This window comes from Poecile atricapillus, chromosome W, assembly GCF_030490865.1.
Source record: "Poecile atricapillus isolate bPoeAtr1 chromosome W, bPoeAtr1.hap1, whole genome shotgun sequence".
Taxonomy (NCBI): domain Eukaryota; kingdom Metazoa; phylum Chordata; class Aves; order Passeriformes; family Paridae; genus Poecile; species Poecile atricapillus.
In genome coordinates, this window is record NC_081288.1 from 48698321 (window position 1) to 48716562 (window position 18242).

General features: G+C 36.3%; 1 protein-coding gene across 2 annotated transcripts in view; it reads right to left on the minus strand.

Moving 5' to 3' along the window:
* The window catches only part of LOC131591601 (neuronal cell adhesion molecule-like), a 67279-nt gene that overhangs the window by 40972 nt on the left and 8065 nt on the right, over positions 1–18242 (minus strand). For both annotated transcript variants that reach the window (XM_058862447.1, XM_058862446.1), the window contains 11 exons: positions 17581–17703; positions 17035–17205; positions 16539–16595; positions 14457–14568; positions 12355–12539; positions 10801–10932; positions 2896–3039; positions 1788–1899; positions 1299–1465; positions 1068–1215; positions 387–511 (listed from right to left, as the gene is read on the minus strand). In XM_058862447.1, the coding sequence (XP_058718430.1) occupies positions 387–511; positions 1068–1215; positions 1299–1465; positions 1788–1899; positions 2896–3039; positions 10801–10932; positions 12355–12539; positions 14457–14568; positions 16539–16595; positions 17035–17205; positions 17581–17703 (1476 nt within the window). The remainder of the gene's footprint in view (positions 1–386; positions 512–1067; positions 1216–1298; positions 1466–1787; positions 1900–2895; positions 3040–10800; positions 10933–12354; positions 12540–14456; positions 14569–16538; positions 16596–17034; positions 17206–17580; positions 17704–18242) is intronic.

Sequence of the window (18242 nt, forward strand, 5' to 3'; positions counted from 1 at the left end):
AACAGGCTGCCCAGAGAGGTTGTTTGGAAGGTGCCCCCGCCCAAGGCAGGGGGTTAGATGACCTTTAAAGTACCTTCCAACCCTAGCCATTCTGCCATGTTTATGTTCAAATACCCTGCAAAATTTGATTTCCTGTGGTAGCTCAGGTGAGGTCAAAGTAAAATGCTATACAGCACAAATCTGTCCTGGTGCTACTCTGTCGTTTGGTAAGTAGCTGATTCAAATGCAAACTAAGGTGAAACTGCATTTTTTAAAACTGAAACACATTGACACATAGGTGGCAATTCCTTTATCCTGTCCTAAAAACGAAAACTATTTTTGTGCTTTTCACTTTAAATCTAATGCTGTTTTCATACTTAACAGTAGAAGTTTGAGAGTATTCTTACCAACAACAGTGAGCACAGCACTTGCTGAAACACTGTCCAGAGTAGTATTAACTATGCAAGTGTATGTTCCATCATCTTTATCAGTTACATTCATAATGGTCAAGTTGTCTTTACCAACTAGAAACCTGTAAATACAATAGATTCAGCCACTGATTTTTCAATAACTGGCAGTGTTACAAGAAACTTGCATAAAACATTATTAAATCCCATATACTTGCACATACCTGAACAGATATGTTTACCCAAGTTAAGCTATGGAACAACGTCAGCTATTTTTTTTTCTTCATTGCTGTCGACCATCTTCCCACATAACTGCTTATTCTAATGTGTTTTTCTTTCCAAATATATTCAAACAAATTTTAAATTTATGTGATCTAGAGTAAAATAGTTTTCTATGATCTGTTTGTCTTCTTATGTCAATTATGTTTACCTTACACTTAACCTGTAAGGTCAATGTGCATAGTTTGTACAAATGTTTACATCTCATTTTATTTTTAATTCTATCTTAATATTTTCATCACACTAGGTAAGTCCTTTAGTCATTAAATATTGGAGAGCCATGATGTTTATCAGTCTTTGGAAAATGTCAATAGGTCAATACGTTCCTTTTAAAGATCAGGAAAAGGAGCAGACAAAAGGACCTAGAAAATTAAAAATAAAGGAAAACTATGTGGTCCTTACCTATCATCATCTGGCAGTTCATCATTGTCCTTCAACCACGTAACTGTTGGTAGCAAGGTAGAATCATGTTTTATTATACACTCAAAAGAAACCTGGCCATATCTCTGAATCACTTTGTACTCTGGCTGTTTAATGATCATTGTTGGATCTGAAATTTAAAAACAAAATTAGGTATTCAGAAATTCCGAAATCCTATACTAATCACTGATGAAAGAATGACTATTTTCTCACCTTTAATTTCCAACTGCACCTCATTTTGTATCTTTCCTAATTCATTCCTTGCTACACATGTGTATGTACCAGCACTATTCTTCTGAGCCACTGGAATTTCCAAGGTTCCATTATCATGGAAAACGTACTCATTTCCACGCAAGATGCTACCCTTCACTCCCTTAAACCTTTATATAAGAAGTAATATCATTAGCCAGCATCACAGTCAAATTCGCTATGGTTTTATTATCAATAAAATACAAATCTAGGACTGCCAAATTAGAAAATAGAGACAGCAGCACTCAAATTTAAATTTGACTCTGTAGGTGTAACTTTACTGCTGGTTTATTAAGTATATGCAATATTGTAATAGCAAATTGTAAACAGTATATATTTTACAATATACTATTTTAAAATTGTAAATAGCATTAAGAGTTTTAAGGCTTCAAGTGCTTGTTTCCATAGGTATAACTGGCTCAGCTTCTGTAACTAAGCACAGCTAGAGCTTACCATTCAATTTCAGGCTTAGGTGACCCAAAATAAGCACAGTCTAGCAATGCAGGACTGTCTGCAATGACTTGATACAGTTTATTAGCAGGAGTTAGAATTCTTGGTGGCTCAGCTGAAAAGACAAATATATTTGCATATAGTTACAAATTTACAAATAGTAAATACATGGTACAAAGTATAGTTACAAATACAAAATACAAAGACATCAAGAATGGCCTAAAGAATTACATATAAACATTTTTCTCTGAGATTATTTTGGGTCTCAGTCTGGGTTCAAATACATTCTACTTGTATGAGCCTGAGGAAAAAATGCAGGGAAATTATCTTGTGAAAAACAACTGTTTCTTGCCTATTTATAAGTAATAGTGATGGGCACCAAAGGCAATGATTTCAATTGGAAAATTTAAATCAGTATATACTTCAAGAAGATAATCTCCTGGGTAGACCGAGCTATCTAATTCCAAACAAACCTGCAGGCAGAAAGAAGCTAGGATGTATTTTTGGTCTAACACCTACATTTTCTTTTAAATGACAGTGTCAATCAACACATCTGCCAGTTCCTGCAGGAGAGTCACTGGAGACCATTCTGCCTAGGATTTTGCTACTAGCTTTGTGAAATTCAATGAGAAGAATCAGAGGGGCCACAACATTTTGTAATCAGAAACACATGCCAGGGAAGCCTTAGAGACAAACGCATAATCATGTCCCCTTGCAATAGCAACTTGGAGATCATCTATTCCACTAAACCAAAACATCTAGACTCAATGAAACTGACTTGAAACGTAGTGGTTTAAGCGATACTAATTCCTGCCTTCTTTGTTTGGCTTCTGTTTGACTGACTTACATAAACAAATAAAGGAGATAAAATTTCTTTCAAGTTTTCCCAGCTTTTACTTCTCTATCCTTCTCACTTTGGAACAGTGAAAGTGAAATTCAGGAACAGCCTAGAAAACACACTGTATGTATATACCCTTGCTCTCTACAGGGGCCAGGAAACAGATCAACTCCCAGTGAAGACCTCAAACAAGGCTTGAGCTGAGAATCTGTGTGTTAGCAGTAGACAACTGAATACCCAAGAAAACAGAAAAATATAAATTCTGTTTCTTACCCAGAACATTCACAAATGCATTTGATAGCAAGTATCCGTATTCATTAGAAGCATTGCACTGATAGACGGCACTTGACCTTTCTTGCACGTGTGAGAAAATAATGGTGTCACCATCCACCTTTCTGCTAGGATCTTCTGGGGCAACTGGTGGTGAAAAGAAAAAGAGTTATTGCTTTTCTTAAACTGCTATTGGATTGCAAATTTCATACTTCTGAAAAGAAGGAAAAATCAAAAGACCAATATACCCTTTACGTATTTTTTCCCTGTTTTCAAAAAGTGAATTTTAATATAGCTTAAAAGGTTCTTCTGATTCTAAAGGTATTAACCCAGGATGGTAGAGTTCCCTTTTTTGAAGATGTTTTTGTTTGTTTTCCAAGGAAGTGAAGCTGAGATTGTATTTTGCATGCAATACAGAGAAAAATGCCAATATGATAAGATTCAGGCAAATACAGTCAATATTTAGAAAAATACGGAAATACTTCTGAATGTCAAAAGATAATCCTGATACAGTGACACACTCCTCTGTGACTTTCAAATTTCAAATCAATTGTTATACCATAAATAATTTTCTAAATATAAAAATAGCCATATTCAGTTGAAAATTATCTCAGATTAAAGAATAAGTGTTCCTTCACACATAATCATGAAACAAGCTTCACAAGAGCAGAGTTAGTAATTCAGTAGGTGGCACTCTTTCCCTTATATAAGAATTATACAATGCCATTTCCTTAACTGTTATGGAGTGGCCTGAGCTGTCAAACAGCTTCTGCATCACAGAAGTACCCAGGACATAACTGAAAATAAAATTCTAGGAAAATACTGAAGAAGACAAATAGATGTCAGTTCTAATACAACTGGATGGCATTAGAGAAGCATAATGAAGAAAAAACTTAGCTTGTAACACCACACTGCATAAAAATGTGAAGTCTACAGTTTAATATTTTATGATCGTATTAAGTAAGACCATATATATTATTATTGTTTTAAAAAGCACACGTATTATTGATAATGAAAATTAATGGTAAAATTACTGATCCAATACAAAAAATAGATGTATTTATATGTAAATAAATGCATCCTAGTTTGGCTGCATCATCAAAACTGACACCCTTATTGAAGCCTGAAAAAGTATATTTGTGGAACACATTTTTGTAAAAGAAAATTCTTATTTTAACTCATAAAAAAGATCAATCAACTAAATTAACATAAATTTTCTGTGACAGGAACCTTTTGATTCAGACAATACCTTAATTCTCATTTGTAAAGAAAATGGAGACATTTCTCCTGCATTTTCTTGAAGTATCTGTTACTGAATTCTCCACAAAAGAAACCAGATGAAGGGGACCACAGTTCTGAGCTTCTGCTTAAGGGTATTTCCAGCTTGGATGAAATCTAAGGCCATATTTCATGTAAATACCTCAATTTCCAAACAGCTGCCTCAAGAACAGATTTCAATTTCTGTTTTTTCTGGTCTTCCATCACTCTGAGTTCAAATCAATGTCACAAATTCAAAAATTTCGGGAAGGAAGAAAAAGGTACTACCGTGAGTTTAAATGCTTATTCTCTAGACTTCTGGATTGTTGGCACATATTTTTCTCTCTTTTGCTTTACTTCCTATTGTGTTCCATGTTTCACATTGCTTCCTTTTCTATGTAAATGCCATTTTCATTAAAAGATTCATGGGCTGAAAATAGCCGGAGCAGGTGAGTAGCCCAGCAGGCAGGCCAGTCAGCTGCGGGAAGCGGTCTGTTTCTGCATACAAATCACAGTTAAACAGAAGACAGGCACAACTGCTCTCCCACGAGGAAGGAGAACTGCCCACAGCCATTCCAAGCATGGCTGCTTCCAGCCCTGGGCTCTGGGCTTCCCTCCACTCATGCCCTCTGAATCCTGCAGCACTGTGTGCATCCAGGCAGGTCTTTAATGGCTGCACAGACTGCCCCTCTCTCATACACTCTAACACATAATTCCTTTAAGGACAATGGTAGGGCCCCCTCCTAAGAGATGGGAGCCATTAGTTTAATCCTCTATAACTGAAGGAACGGCACTGTAAAAGAATGATCTAACCATTAAATTACTATATAAAAAGAGGGGCAGCATCTTCCCTTCTCACTGCTGGACTCAAAGGAAAAAGGAGATAACCCCTTTCAGCTATCTGAAGAAAAGGAGGTAGGTGCCTGTTCTCTGAAAAGGGCGTCAAGCTGGGGTCCCAAGAGAAAAGAAGACAGAAGTGTTAGGTTAGCTGGTGCTTTCTGTTAACTGGTCTAGCCACGTGGATGCTGAAGGGCACTGATTCAAAAGCTCCCTGTTAAGACTGGCATCTATTCAACTGCCTGTTGAATACAGTTTCTTTAATGGTCTGAAGCACCCACTGATATGCACTCATAGACACAGAAACACTGACCTTGGAAGGGACTTTTGGAGGTCCAACCCCCTACTCAAGCAGGGCCACTTGGATCCTGTTATCCAGAACTGTGTCCAGATGGGGGAAAGATCACCTTCCTCTACCTGCTGGCTGTACTTTTGTCTCATCTAGCCCAGGATATCATTAACCTCTTTGCCACAAGGGCACACTGCTGGCTCATGGTCAACTTGGCATCCACCAGGATGCCCAAGCCCTGTTCTGCCAAGCCACTATCCATCCGGATGGTGCCCAGCACTAAGGCTGTTCCTCCTCAGGTGCAGGACTTTGTTCCACTGATCACCCTCTCTCAGTTTGGCCTTTCAGCCATTTGTCTATCCACCTCCTTGTCTGCTTATCCAGCCCCTACATCAACTGCTTGTCCATGAGGATCTAATGGGAGACAGTGTTGAAGGCCTCACTGCAGTCCAGGCAGACATTATCCACTACTCTTGCCCTCATTTATCTGGCCAGTCATTTCATCATAAAAATGTATCAAGTTGGTCACTCCTTGGTGAATCCATGAAAACTACTCCTGAAAGTTTTCTTGTCCTTAACATGCCTTGATATGGTTTCCAGAATGAGCTGCTCCATCACCTTCACAGGAATAAAGATGAGAGTGACCAGCTTGAAGTTCCCTGGTTTCTCCTTCTTGCTCTTGTTGAACACAGGAGTAGCATTTGCTTTCTCTCCATCTTTAGGCACTTCTCCCAGCTACCCTGATCACGCAAAGATTATTGAGGCTCTTCTTGCAATGACATATGCCAGCTCAGTCAGCACTTGTGGCTGCATCCCATTAGGGCCCACAAACTTACGTATGTTCAGTTTGCCTCTGACCTAATCCTTTGCCACCAAGAATACATATCATTCTAATATTTTCCCCTGGTCTTTGGGACCTGAGATTCCTGAAGATCAGTCTTGCTGTAAAAGCTGATGAAAAACAGCATGCAGTACTTCAGCCCTTTCCACATACCAGTCTGTCTTTTTCAAAATCTTTTTCTGGGGCAAGGGAGTGATTGCAGGGCCACTCAAACACTACTTGCTTGTATTTATGAATATTCTGGTCACATTACACAACAGCTGCATGAAAAGGAGAAAATGCTTTTGACACATTAGACAAATCTGAATTTGGCACTAATAGGCAAAATACCAAAAAACCTAAGTAATATTTAAAATGGGCTTGTCCAAACAGGATAATGAATTATGAGGATTTGCTATAGGAATTCTGCTGCTGTAACAAGACAGACAAACATGTGCCATCTTACAGCGAACATTTGCTCCCAATAACATGGAATCTCAGCTTATGAATGCATTTCAGTCCTTTCTGAACAAAGACCTGGTTTCACCTAACTTTTTCGTCACATTGTACAATGATACAGTTTCTTGATTCTAGCCATGTTCAGCATATTACTACACAGGGAAGGCAGGGCCCTCATCGGATACTTTTGTCATAGCTAGAGATCCGCACCCTGAGTAAATTGTGTTCATCTGAATGCATACTTCCATCTGTCTCATAAACTACTGACAGCCTAAGCAATTACTTTTGCTAATATGTTTAAATAAAACCACAATGGCACCATTATTACTCTTTTTCTTAAAAAAAAAAAAAAAAGACAGAATGACGTGCTGTCTGAACAGAAGCAGTTAAAACACACTGTTAAGCTTAAAACTGGAAGGGAAAAAATCTGGATTAAAAAAAAGGGATAATTGAAATGGTTAATAATGTCCTTTTCCTTTATTTACCAATCTCCCTTGCTCCTCAGAATATTATTTGCCTGTGAACACTGAAATCCCTTTTTTCCTGAGTTTCTGTTTCTGACAGTTCTATTGTCTCCAAAGGCACAGCATTACCTGCACTAACTACAACCATCCTTTGACTATTTTGTGCAGAATTGGAAAAAAACTGATTATCAAAGGTTTTTTCATCTGCTGAAGTTAGGTCAGTTGCAAAGTTCCAACACAATGACAGCAGCAGTGGATAAAGATCTTCCCAAGCAGTCTTCTCTCCAAGACTGAAATACTGGGGGCATTAGGGTCCAGCAAATTTCTCCCTCCCATGGCTGAAGTGAACAGCTTGTGATGTGTACTCTCAGAGAAAATGATGGATGATGAATCTCTCAGCCAGGGATTAGCAAGGCCTTTCATGAAAGAAATCTTAGGGCTAATGTTTCTCACTTAAATTCAGTGTGAGTACTAATGGAGACTAACTCAAACCTAGCAATTCAAAGCAAAATGTGATATAACGAGAAGAATGTGTTGAAAGAAGATAAATAGTGCCTTTGCACTACTTTGTATAAATCTAAGTGTCTGTATGTAATATTTAACAGCTCATCATGAACTGTAAACCACTGGACCAAAAAATCAGTCTTTTGTACAGTATTTGCAATGCCTTTCTGAAGTCCAATTATGAAAGCGTTTCCCCTTCCTAATTAATCTGGGTTGTTACTTTCTTAAAAGTTGAGATACTTCATGCATGGCTTCCCTTTTGTAAAACCATGCTGAATATCTAAGCAGTAAGACACAATGGATTATGCAGTGATATAAATAATGCAGATCTTGAGTGTTAATTGAAGCACAAGGCAACACAGAGTCATGGCCTGAACTTTCAATTGCTACTTGCCAAAGTAGTTCTAATTGACCTTAACGGGACTGGACATGCGAGTTCAGCATACTCCTCCTGTGAGTAAACATTAGGAGGTTAGGTTAGGTCCTTATCATTCCAACATGTCTAAAGCAGCTTTTTCTTTAGAAATGCTGGTGTTTTCAGCATGACTGTTGAAGAAAACAAATTAAAATATTTCAGGGAAACCTAAAATCTTGCTTAATTTTTTTTTTTTATTCAAATTATTGCAATATTGAACAAAATTCACACCATTGCATTTTATTTGATAGTTGCTAACACACATTACATTTTTCTCTACTTTTTTTTTTTTTTCTCCTTTTCCCTATAGATGCTTAAACCTCAGCCTTTGACTGAGATATGGACGAATGGTTCTTTCTTTCACATTCCCCCTTCCTTGTCTGACTCTATTATGGAAAAACAAAAACGGAAGAATTAAGTATCTCCCAGTTGTGCTTTCCAACAGAAAATTAAAGTATTGCAAACAGATTACTAGGCCACAAGAGGCACATTGTGGGATATATGATGACAGCAGGGCTTTGAAATTCAAATGTAGCTCTTTTTCTTTGAAATCCTGCCATGGGTGTAGCTCTCTCAGCACTGCCCTGAAGCTGAAACAGCTGCTTTAGTTTCCTTTTACAGTGATTTCCTAATCATTCAGTTGGAAGATGAGTGGCTCAATTCTATAATTTAGTAACAAGTGAACAAAAAGACACACTGTACTTGGTAATTTCCAGAACAGCTTTTGATAACTCAGAATAATAAAAAATCACAAGAATCTTAAGAACTGCATTTTCTGTGATCATGATGCTTCTTATAGATGCTCTGACAGATGCAGTGTACTGGAGCATCCAATCAACTTGCACTTAAATATTTAATGTGGATAAGACTTCAGCTTTTCTCAGCAGTGAAAGTGACCTTTAATATAAGGCTGAGCTACCTACTTACTTCATGTGTTCTTTTCTTCTTTTTTTTTCCCTCTACTGAGTTTGAGTGGGTAATTTAATTATTTTAATTTTTACCGAATTCCTGTCAACAAGACTTTGTGTACTAATTCTTCAAGGCCAGTCCAATATATGCTGTCCTTATATTCCCAAATATAATTAGTTTCCCAATATTTGGTGGCATCCTGCAGCTGCTCCTGAAAACTCTGTTTCTTAATCTTTTACTGTACCATGAAAGAATGCAGAACACATCACTGCTTTTTTGGAAAATGTACTTGTTGGTCATTTGAACAGCTCGTCCTACAGCTTTGATAAGTAAGACCAGCAAGGCAAAGCTGACTTTCATAGCCAGGTGAAAAAGATTTTTTCAAGTTAGGAGGCTTGAAATAATAGTTATACTACTAGAACTACAGGATAAAAATCCCCTCCAAACAAATAAACAAAAAGTGAATGATGAGTATACAGAAAACAACAAAGATGAGACCACCAAAAACCCAGAACAGAAAGTGAAGGACAGGTACTGAGCTTTGATAATAACAAATTCATTATGATATATTTCTTTGTAAATATATACTATACAAAATTACATTGATATTTTCCTGTTTTCCTCTCTTACCATTGTTTGATGAGGTGATTAATGTCAGTTTACATAACTTATTTACCAATGGAAACTTCTCATTTTGAATCTCAGGCTGTAGAGCTCACCTTCTATTTAATTAGAATTCCTGAAACAGGTTATTTGCTAAATAATTCTATTAGTTTCAATATATAGCCTTATTTTTCCCCCAAAAGTTGCATTTCTCCCCTACAAATAAGTTTAATCTCTTTTGTATAGTGAATACCTCAAATATATCTAATGAGGGTTCGTGTTTACCTCTTGCTATTACCTAGATTCTGACCATGGACAATCCTTCTCCATGTTCCAAACTGGGTGAATTATATTTTGTCAAGAGACTTAAACAACTCCTAAATTTCTGAAAGTGACAGAAGGGACACTGTCATACTTTAATCAGACCAGTATTCTAGAATACATTATCTCTCATGAGCCAACAGGTGAGACTGTCTGGTTTTTTATTATTGTTTTGAGAAAGAGGAAGGATAAAGGTAGAAGAACCAAGTGTGACTTCACAGGATATGATCTGTGTAAACCCAGCTGCCAACACACTGCAGTGTCCTCCAGCAAGTTCCTTCCAAGGCAAGTTGTACTATATATAGCAGCTACCTTGTGTCTGTCTTACAGTACTGCCAGTCATAACACTGCAGCAATTAAGTAGCTCAATCACCAGTTCAGAGCTGCTTTTCTTACTGGTGCACAGAGAAACAGCTGTTCCACTGCCTTAGGGGTTCCTTTTCCTTGACACCTACTTGGCACAAACTGTTTGCCAGGTAGCTGCTGACACATTCAGACAATTTTGCTGCTGCAGCTTCTTAGAGCTGAAGCCTGGTAGGCTCAAACATACACTAAGCTGCAAATCCTGCAGTGTACTGCAAATCCTACAAGTGCTCTGTACATCCACACATCTGAGGACTTCATTTTTTATGTCGTGTTTAGGATTCCTAGGCAAGATTAGAGTTGCAGTGGGGCAGCAAAGGAGAGATCTAGCAGACACGACTGCCACAGAAACACAGGGGTAACAATGACATCCCAGCAATGGCCCTGTGAGAGAGACCATCTCCACAAAGATGCTACCAGCAGAATGCCAGACAGAAAAACCAGGAGCATGGCTACACATTTTAGTTTTCTCAAACATGTTAGAGGCACATTTTGTTGTTCAGCTTTTATGAACCACAGTATTTTTACCATATCTTTTATGATTTAATATAACCGGTCAGGCAAAAACTACAAAAATACAGGCTCTTCACATTTATTTGACAAAAAACACCCTGAGACTCCTCATATTTTCTTACTCATGCTCCTGTACAGTAATTAAGAATCTTACTTGCTATGGGAACACCATTTGCTAACCAGCTTATACTAGGCTTTGGGTTGCCATTAGCTCTGCAGATCAATGTTCCATCTTCTCCAGGAGACAAGACCAAGTTTCTGGGTGCTGTTATCCAGTATGGAGCAGCTTTAAGAAAACAAAGACAGCAATTATTTTCTAAAATTATGTACAGAAAATCATAAGACACAGGCATGGTAATCAGAAGATAATTCAAACAAGGTATGTGTAGATATAGCCTTACAGCTATACTGTTACTTTATATGTATATATATATATATATAAGTAATAAGTAATGCTTAATTAAGTAATACTCAATTAACTGGCTGAACTGACCCTCTGGTCACCTACTGCATTAAAATTCTGAGATAAACAACAAGAGGATCTTTGTTTCATTTAGGGTTGCCTGCTTTGAATCTAATTTGCCTTCCTAAAGCAAACAAAATTTATCTGAGTACGGCATTTGCAGACACTACTGTGGTCTTTTGATTAATTTCAGAAATATCCATGCTCTTAGTAGTTAGGCTGTTAGGAAGAAATTTAGGTTTGATTACACATAAAGCTTTCATGTCAAGGGTGAAATTTTTAAATGGCAAAATCCTTTGTCTCACTCAATTCAATGGATGATTTTAGTGGGGCCAGATGTTTACCTGAGACAGATGAAAACACAGAGATCAAAATGGGTGAAACACTGTCTTTACTAGAAGATATTCACCTATTTCTCCATCCCTTTTTTGCAAAAAATAACCACAAACAGCATATATTATCACATCTTGCAATTAATTTTCAGATTTTGGATTGATGGACAGATGCAAACAAAATTAAACTTCTGTTCTTAGAAAGGAGGTTAAATGTGATCATAAAAAGATGCTGATCTACAACAAAATAAATTACTATTTAGCATGCAAAGCAAGCAATACAGCTGATTATTTCAATGACTAATTAACTGTCATTACAGTTTTTTGTTTCATGGTATTCACAGCATACTTACAATTCCTATTTAGACAAACATGTTGTAAATGTTTTTAGAACTATAAGACATCATCTTGGATAAAAAACATGAAGAAGATAGGAACCCAGAAGTATCAGTAAAAGAGAAAAAGGAAGAAAAACATAAGACTTCAAGACAACAGTAAAATAGAGGGAAGAAATAATCTGGACTATATGAATGGAGAGAAGAAAAATAGAGAAAATGAGGATGAGATGATGAAAAGAGATAAGGAGGAAGACAGAGAACAAGAGAAAGAAGCAGTCTAATGACAGATAATCAAAGGATCTAAAATAAATGTAGTACTTGTGCAAACTAAGGCATTATCTTACTACTGTTACAGTTTAGCCTCCTGCTTTACAAAGTAACATTAAAAGATGAAAAAGATTTTATAGCTAGTAAAGCCCTTCCAGCATTAGAACTCAGACAGTTGAATGTTTCCTCAGAGTGATTTTTAACTATTATCATTCATCCTTTTAGCTATACTTCATCCTAGAACACCTGCTTCGATCCTTGATTCTGGACCCTTTACAACATTACATTAAGGATAATTTTAGTATTACCTTTCACAGTTACTGAAATGACATGATGAGCTGAACCTAATGTATTTCTTGCTATACATTTGTAGTTCCCAGAGTCAGCTTCTGAAACATCTATAATCTTGAGAGTTTTCTTAAAGTTTTCAAAAAATGTTCTGTTAGCTGGCAGTTCCCCGCCCTCTTTGATCCAGCGGATTACCGGTGTGGGCCTGAAGAAGTAAAAGCACAGATCAAATTTGGGGACTGAAGAAAAGGAATATAAGAGTTCAGTACATTAATATTTTTAATATATGTATTCTATAAATAATTATTTTAAGAGCCTCTACCCAGATTCTGGGCCACATCCAACAAATACGAAAAAATATGCCAGCATTTGTTTCTACGAAATGACAGGTCTCACTAACATTGTCAATGGCCATCTGTTCATAGGATTAATAATTACACAATACATTTGTCTGCTGATTAATCTAAAAAACCTGATGGTTAATAAATGAAGACATGCTTCTACTATTAAATTGATGCTCATGGTGCTTTTAAGGGTAGCTTCTATAAAATGACAAGTTTATAGTTGTCCTTTGTGTGAGCAATATCCTAATGCTGCATGAACATTATAAACTTTACAAAAGAGCAGTAAGGAGATAGAAACATTTCTTTTGAGAAATCAAGAAAAAAATTTCAGTGCTGAGTCAAGTACAGCTACTTGTCATTGCATGAAGTCTAAATCTTGGCTATGCCCCATGTTGTCCACTGAAGTTGAAAGTTGTTCAAACACATGGAGATATACGTTGAAAATTACAAGAAATCACAATTTGCTGCTTCCTGAATAGAATGTCCTCTTTCAAATAGTAATGGCTCTAGGCAAATGTTCCCTTAGCAGTCTAATATCACATATTTTATAACACAGATACCTAAAAATGCTGACTTTTAATTATGGTGTCAGTGATCTTCAAACAAAATCTGTATCTGGCCCTTTGTGGATCAGTATTCCCTATTTTTTTTATTTTTTTTTAATTATGTGACAGCTAAAGACACAAAGCCATGTAATATATTACACTCTATTTTTTTTCACAGGTTTTATCCATCCATTTCACTAGAGTTTGGAGCACCGAATACTTTTGTTGCAGGGTTGTCAAAAGGCATATAACTATATTGCAGATGAAGATCACCTGGGCTTATGCTACTCCCACTCACAAGGGTGGTTTTGCTAGTGCTGCTGGGGCAGACACCTGAGCAGGTCACAGGTGAGACAGAAACACTGCAATGATGCTCAGATCAGCTGTGCCTGAGCGTGCTGTGGAGCTCATGCAAGTGATGTGCACATGTGCACAGTGCTGTGGTGCATGATTTGTGATTACTGGCCTTCCTCATGGCTACCTGAGAGCACTCTGCATTGTATATGCCTTTGTGTGCTGTAAACATGTTTACAGTTCTGGAAATAGATACTGAAGATTTTCCATTTCTATTCTATAACCAATCTATTCTCAGATTTCTTCCTGAGAATGAAATTGATTTAAAAATCAACCTAATTCACGAAGTTAAATTGCTCTCAGTAATCTTTTTGCACAATAACCAGCAGAAGCAAACATGCATTGCATTGAAGAAACAAGTACCAATTAAGCTCAATTACAATGAGAAATTATATGTAAGGACCTGAAGATTTGTTCCAACAATACCCACCTAGTGGATCAACTAGGCAATTACTAACACATATAAGCAGTTTTCTTGGATTAGAACAGCAAATTCGTAACTATTTTTATATAATTTGAGAACCTAATGACTGTAAATTTAGGAAAACAACAGAGGCTTTATTCCTGACTGCAAATCTGTGGATATATACCTGAGTTTAGTCTATAGCATTTCTTGCCTGTGTCCTTTAAAAACAATGGTACAACCCATATTCTGTTCACAGGGTTTGGGGACATGAGAAGGCAGAGGCCATATGTTTTCATGTTCCAAAGTCTGCTGATGCCCAAGTAAATGGTGGTACTCCTAAAAAGTTCATTCTACACTTCTGCTTCTTTGAAACACATAACTTATACAGTGGTCACTTTTTAAGCATCCCTCAAATGTTTCCCTGTTTCTGTATTTCAATTTAGGAAAAAAAAAGAGTCTCAAAAGTAACTCACAATCCTGCTGCGATGCACTCCAACAAAAGCACATTTCCTCTGAGTTCCACTTTGGTACTTGTGCTACCTGTTGGTGTTAGAAGAACTGGCTGCCTCTCTGTAACTGGCTTTGCTGGAACAAGAAGAAGTAAAACAATTAATTTCTAAAGTTTATCCTAATACCAATCAAGTGCATACACCCATTCTCACGTTTTGAACAGAGATTTTACTCCACATTGGCCATTTGTTTAAAAGTCATTTTGCAGCACAACTACAAAGCTGAACACATTAGTTTTTTGACAGACATAACATATCTGTTAAATGCCACAATTTTGAACACATAGAAGAGAAATGTTATTATTAAAAGACAGGAACAATTGATACAAAGCTTTTACATAGGCAATTATGCAATCTTAATCCTAAGTAGCTGCTCTTTCAGTCAACAGAACTATAATGGGAAGAGGCCACTGGTGTGAGGCACAGCGCAAGACTGAGAGTTACTGAAAATTCCTGGGCTTCCATCAAAATAAAAATTAAGAAAAGTTATTTTTAATCGGAAATATAAACCAAGGGAGTGAAAAGTGCAGTCTGCTTTAGAATATGTTTTAATATTTTCTAGACAATGTGAGGAATTGTTTCAGAAAGTAATCCTTGTATTTTCCTCTTACTATATATTTAATTCAAGCTGTTCCCCAGTCTTCCAATACAGAACCTTGATTAACCTGTAAGCAATAATCACAGTAAACAGGCAACTATAAATATAAGACTCATTTCTGACATTAAACTCTGTTGGCTTTTGAAGTATATGGTATTTTCTATGCCTTCATGGAATTCAGAATAAGTGACTTATAATTATAGTGTTTTCTGTGAATACTCTAAGGTTGTGTTGTAGCAATTTTAATATATAGAATTAAATTGCTCTGAAGTGATGTAAGAGTCTGAAACATTACAATAAATATTTTTTTAAAAATGGGATTAGAAACATAATAAAGTTTGTTAGGGTACAGGGCTTACTGATACATTAGCATAAATACAACACTTTGTTTTAATCCAGTATGTGCTGTGAATTCCTTAATAACCAGTACACAAACAACTTAAAGTTGTGGGAGAACAGAGCAGTCTAGAGGCAAGAACACAGCTGACAGTCATGGCAACAACTCATCTACCCAGTGCTGGCACTGCCAAGGGCTGCTGGCTCAATTGGCCAGACTGTGAGTGTTCAGAAGAATTACCCATGGTGGTTCTGAGTTGGGAGCCAACCCAGAGTGTTTTAATCACTAATTGTAGTTAATATATTGTTTTGTGTTCAGGTACTTATTTCTTGTTTGTCCCTCCTGAATAACATGTAATTTTTATGTGGAGAAGTAAAATATTCTGTGCCCATGTTTTATTCTAGATTCACAGAAGTTATGGTTTAATATGCGCAAAGCCCCATTTCACAAGGAAAAAGACAAAAAAAATTGAATAACTATCAAGTATTTTCTATGTCACCCAATATCAAGTGGAGAGTCTAGAATAAGTGGTGCTCCAAAGTCAGCCTTGCTAAACACACATACATCTGTTCAGGATTTAATTCAGAACATACAAAAGACCATTCAACACAGATTAATGGAAAGACCAGCTTAAACACCAAACAAACAAAACTTATCCTACCTCTATGAATTTATTGGTACATTCAGTAAGTTATTACATGTGAAGTGGATATGTTAGGTGCTTAATTGTTGTTATTTAGTATGCAGCACATGACATTAAATAGTCCTAGTGATAATGAACATAATTAAACTACTAGGTAAATTGGAGGAAGAATGTAAAAAATTAACACAGTATAGAAGTAGTTTTTAAAATCTGCACCAGTGTGAAAGCATTCTTTTATTGTAAGTGTTTATATTTGCTATGAGCCATACAAGAGCATTGAAACATTAAATATTTGAAAGGATCACACTGTGCAGTCCCTTTGTAAAGTATGTATTATCACCAGCACTAATTGATACCTTTATTAGAAACTGAAAAAGGAGCAAAAGATTAAGTAGCCATGAAGGTGAAGTTAGTTAACTAAATGCTACTGTGAAACAAGGAGTATCAGTGGGGACCAGTGTAACTCACCACCATAAATATCAGTGTCACTCAAATTAGCAGCTATAGTGTCATTCAATGAATCCACTGAAATAAACAGAATATCATGAAGAAAGCATACAAGAGGGATAAATAAAAAGTTCTGGGAATCAAAAGGTGATGACATGGCCACGGTGAGTTAATCAAGTGATTGATTAATTTGTTTCAATAGTTACAATAATCGAATAACTTAATATTCTTGCATTGGAAAAACATCTAAAAACTTTATTTTTGTATTTTTTCTATGTATCAGATTTTAAAAAACATGTTTTCAAAACACAAAGCCTCATAAAGGGAGAAATGATAGCTTTTAAAATCAATTACATATCAAGAAAACTGGAGATTATGTTTCAATTTTATACAGTACTATAATTTCTTATTCAAAATTAAAATGACAAAATTCCCTAGCATAACACAACTTCAGCATGTAACTTGAGAACTCTGGATAAATACTGTGTAGTATGTAATCTGGTGAGGAAATACCTACTTGAAAAGACTTTTACAGATATGGGTTGTTTCTGCTGTATAGTTTGCGTATGATTAAATCTTGCGTAGCAGATATAGTCCTCCCGGGTGTCTTCTGGTTGTACATTAGAAAAATAAAGATCTCCATTTAGACCTTGGGAAACTCTTTCGCTTTGAGGCAGCCTTTGGAAAGCTAAGGGAAAACAAGAACACATTTATGTCAAATATAATTGACACACTCTGTTATTATGATCTGCAGATTCCACATTCATTCAATTGCACTTGTTTGTGGCTTGGTACATACATAGACATTTCTAAGCTTCCTGATGAAGTCCCTTGTCTACCCATTCTTCCCCAGTGGGTTAATCTACAACCTACATTAAGATCTCCAGCTGCTTTTGGCTTCATGCTTTTGGGCTCTATGTCTGCTTGTTTCCTCTGTTCTACAGGAATGGAAACTCACTGAATTTTGACTTAGAGGGAAACCTCACCATCTGTGGTTTTGGTAAGCAATGATCTACTATATAGAAAAACTGAAAAAAGTCAACTGCATAAAAAACAAACTCACCATTATCCATCCAAAATATGATAGGTGGTGGTAAGCCAACAGGAGGTCTGCAGTGCAGTACTAGTGAATCACCTTCGCGAACATGATTTGGTTCCAGTTTCTCTTTTGTCCACAAAGGCGATCCTGTAGGAAGTAATTTTGACAGACACACACAAACTATGGTTTGGCAAGAACACAGAAATTTAAAGGGAAAATGCACAAACTACATCCATCAGAATGCTAAGTCCTTTCACATTTGCTGATTTTTATTTTTGCTCTTTTTTATGTTTTTTTGACGAAAAGTACATCAATGATTAATTGAAAGTATAATCAACTGATTCAAATTATTTTGTCTACTCACTAAAGGTTTTTTAACAATGTCTTGCAAATTTTTAACCATATTGAAAAAAAAAATGCTAAAATAGAAAATGGGGTAGACATTCCTAAAGCAGTATTATAAACACACTCTTTAATTAAGATGTGAGAACAGCACATTTTAAGCTGAGCAGCTTGAAAACTAAGCTGAGATAAAGCTCCTAAAGAGCTGTAGAAACAATCTACCATTAATCAAAAATTCTTAGCTTCTTTTTAGTTTCAATCTGTTATGTTTTAAAGCTGTTACAAAAACTATGGAATACTTCATAAACAGAAATGTTATTCATAAATGTTTGTTCATAAACAGA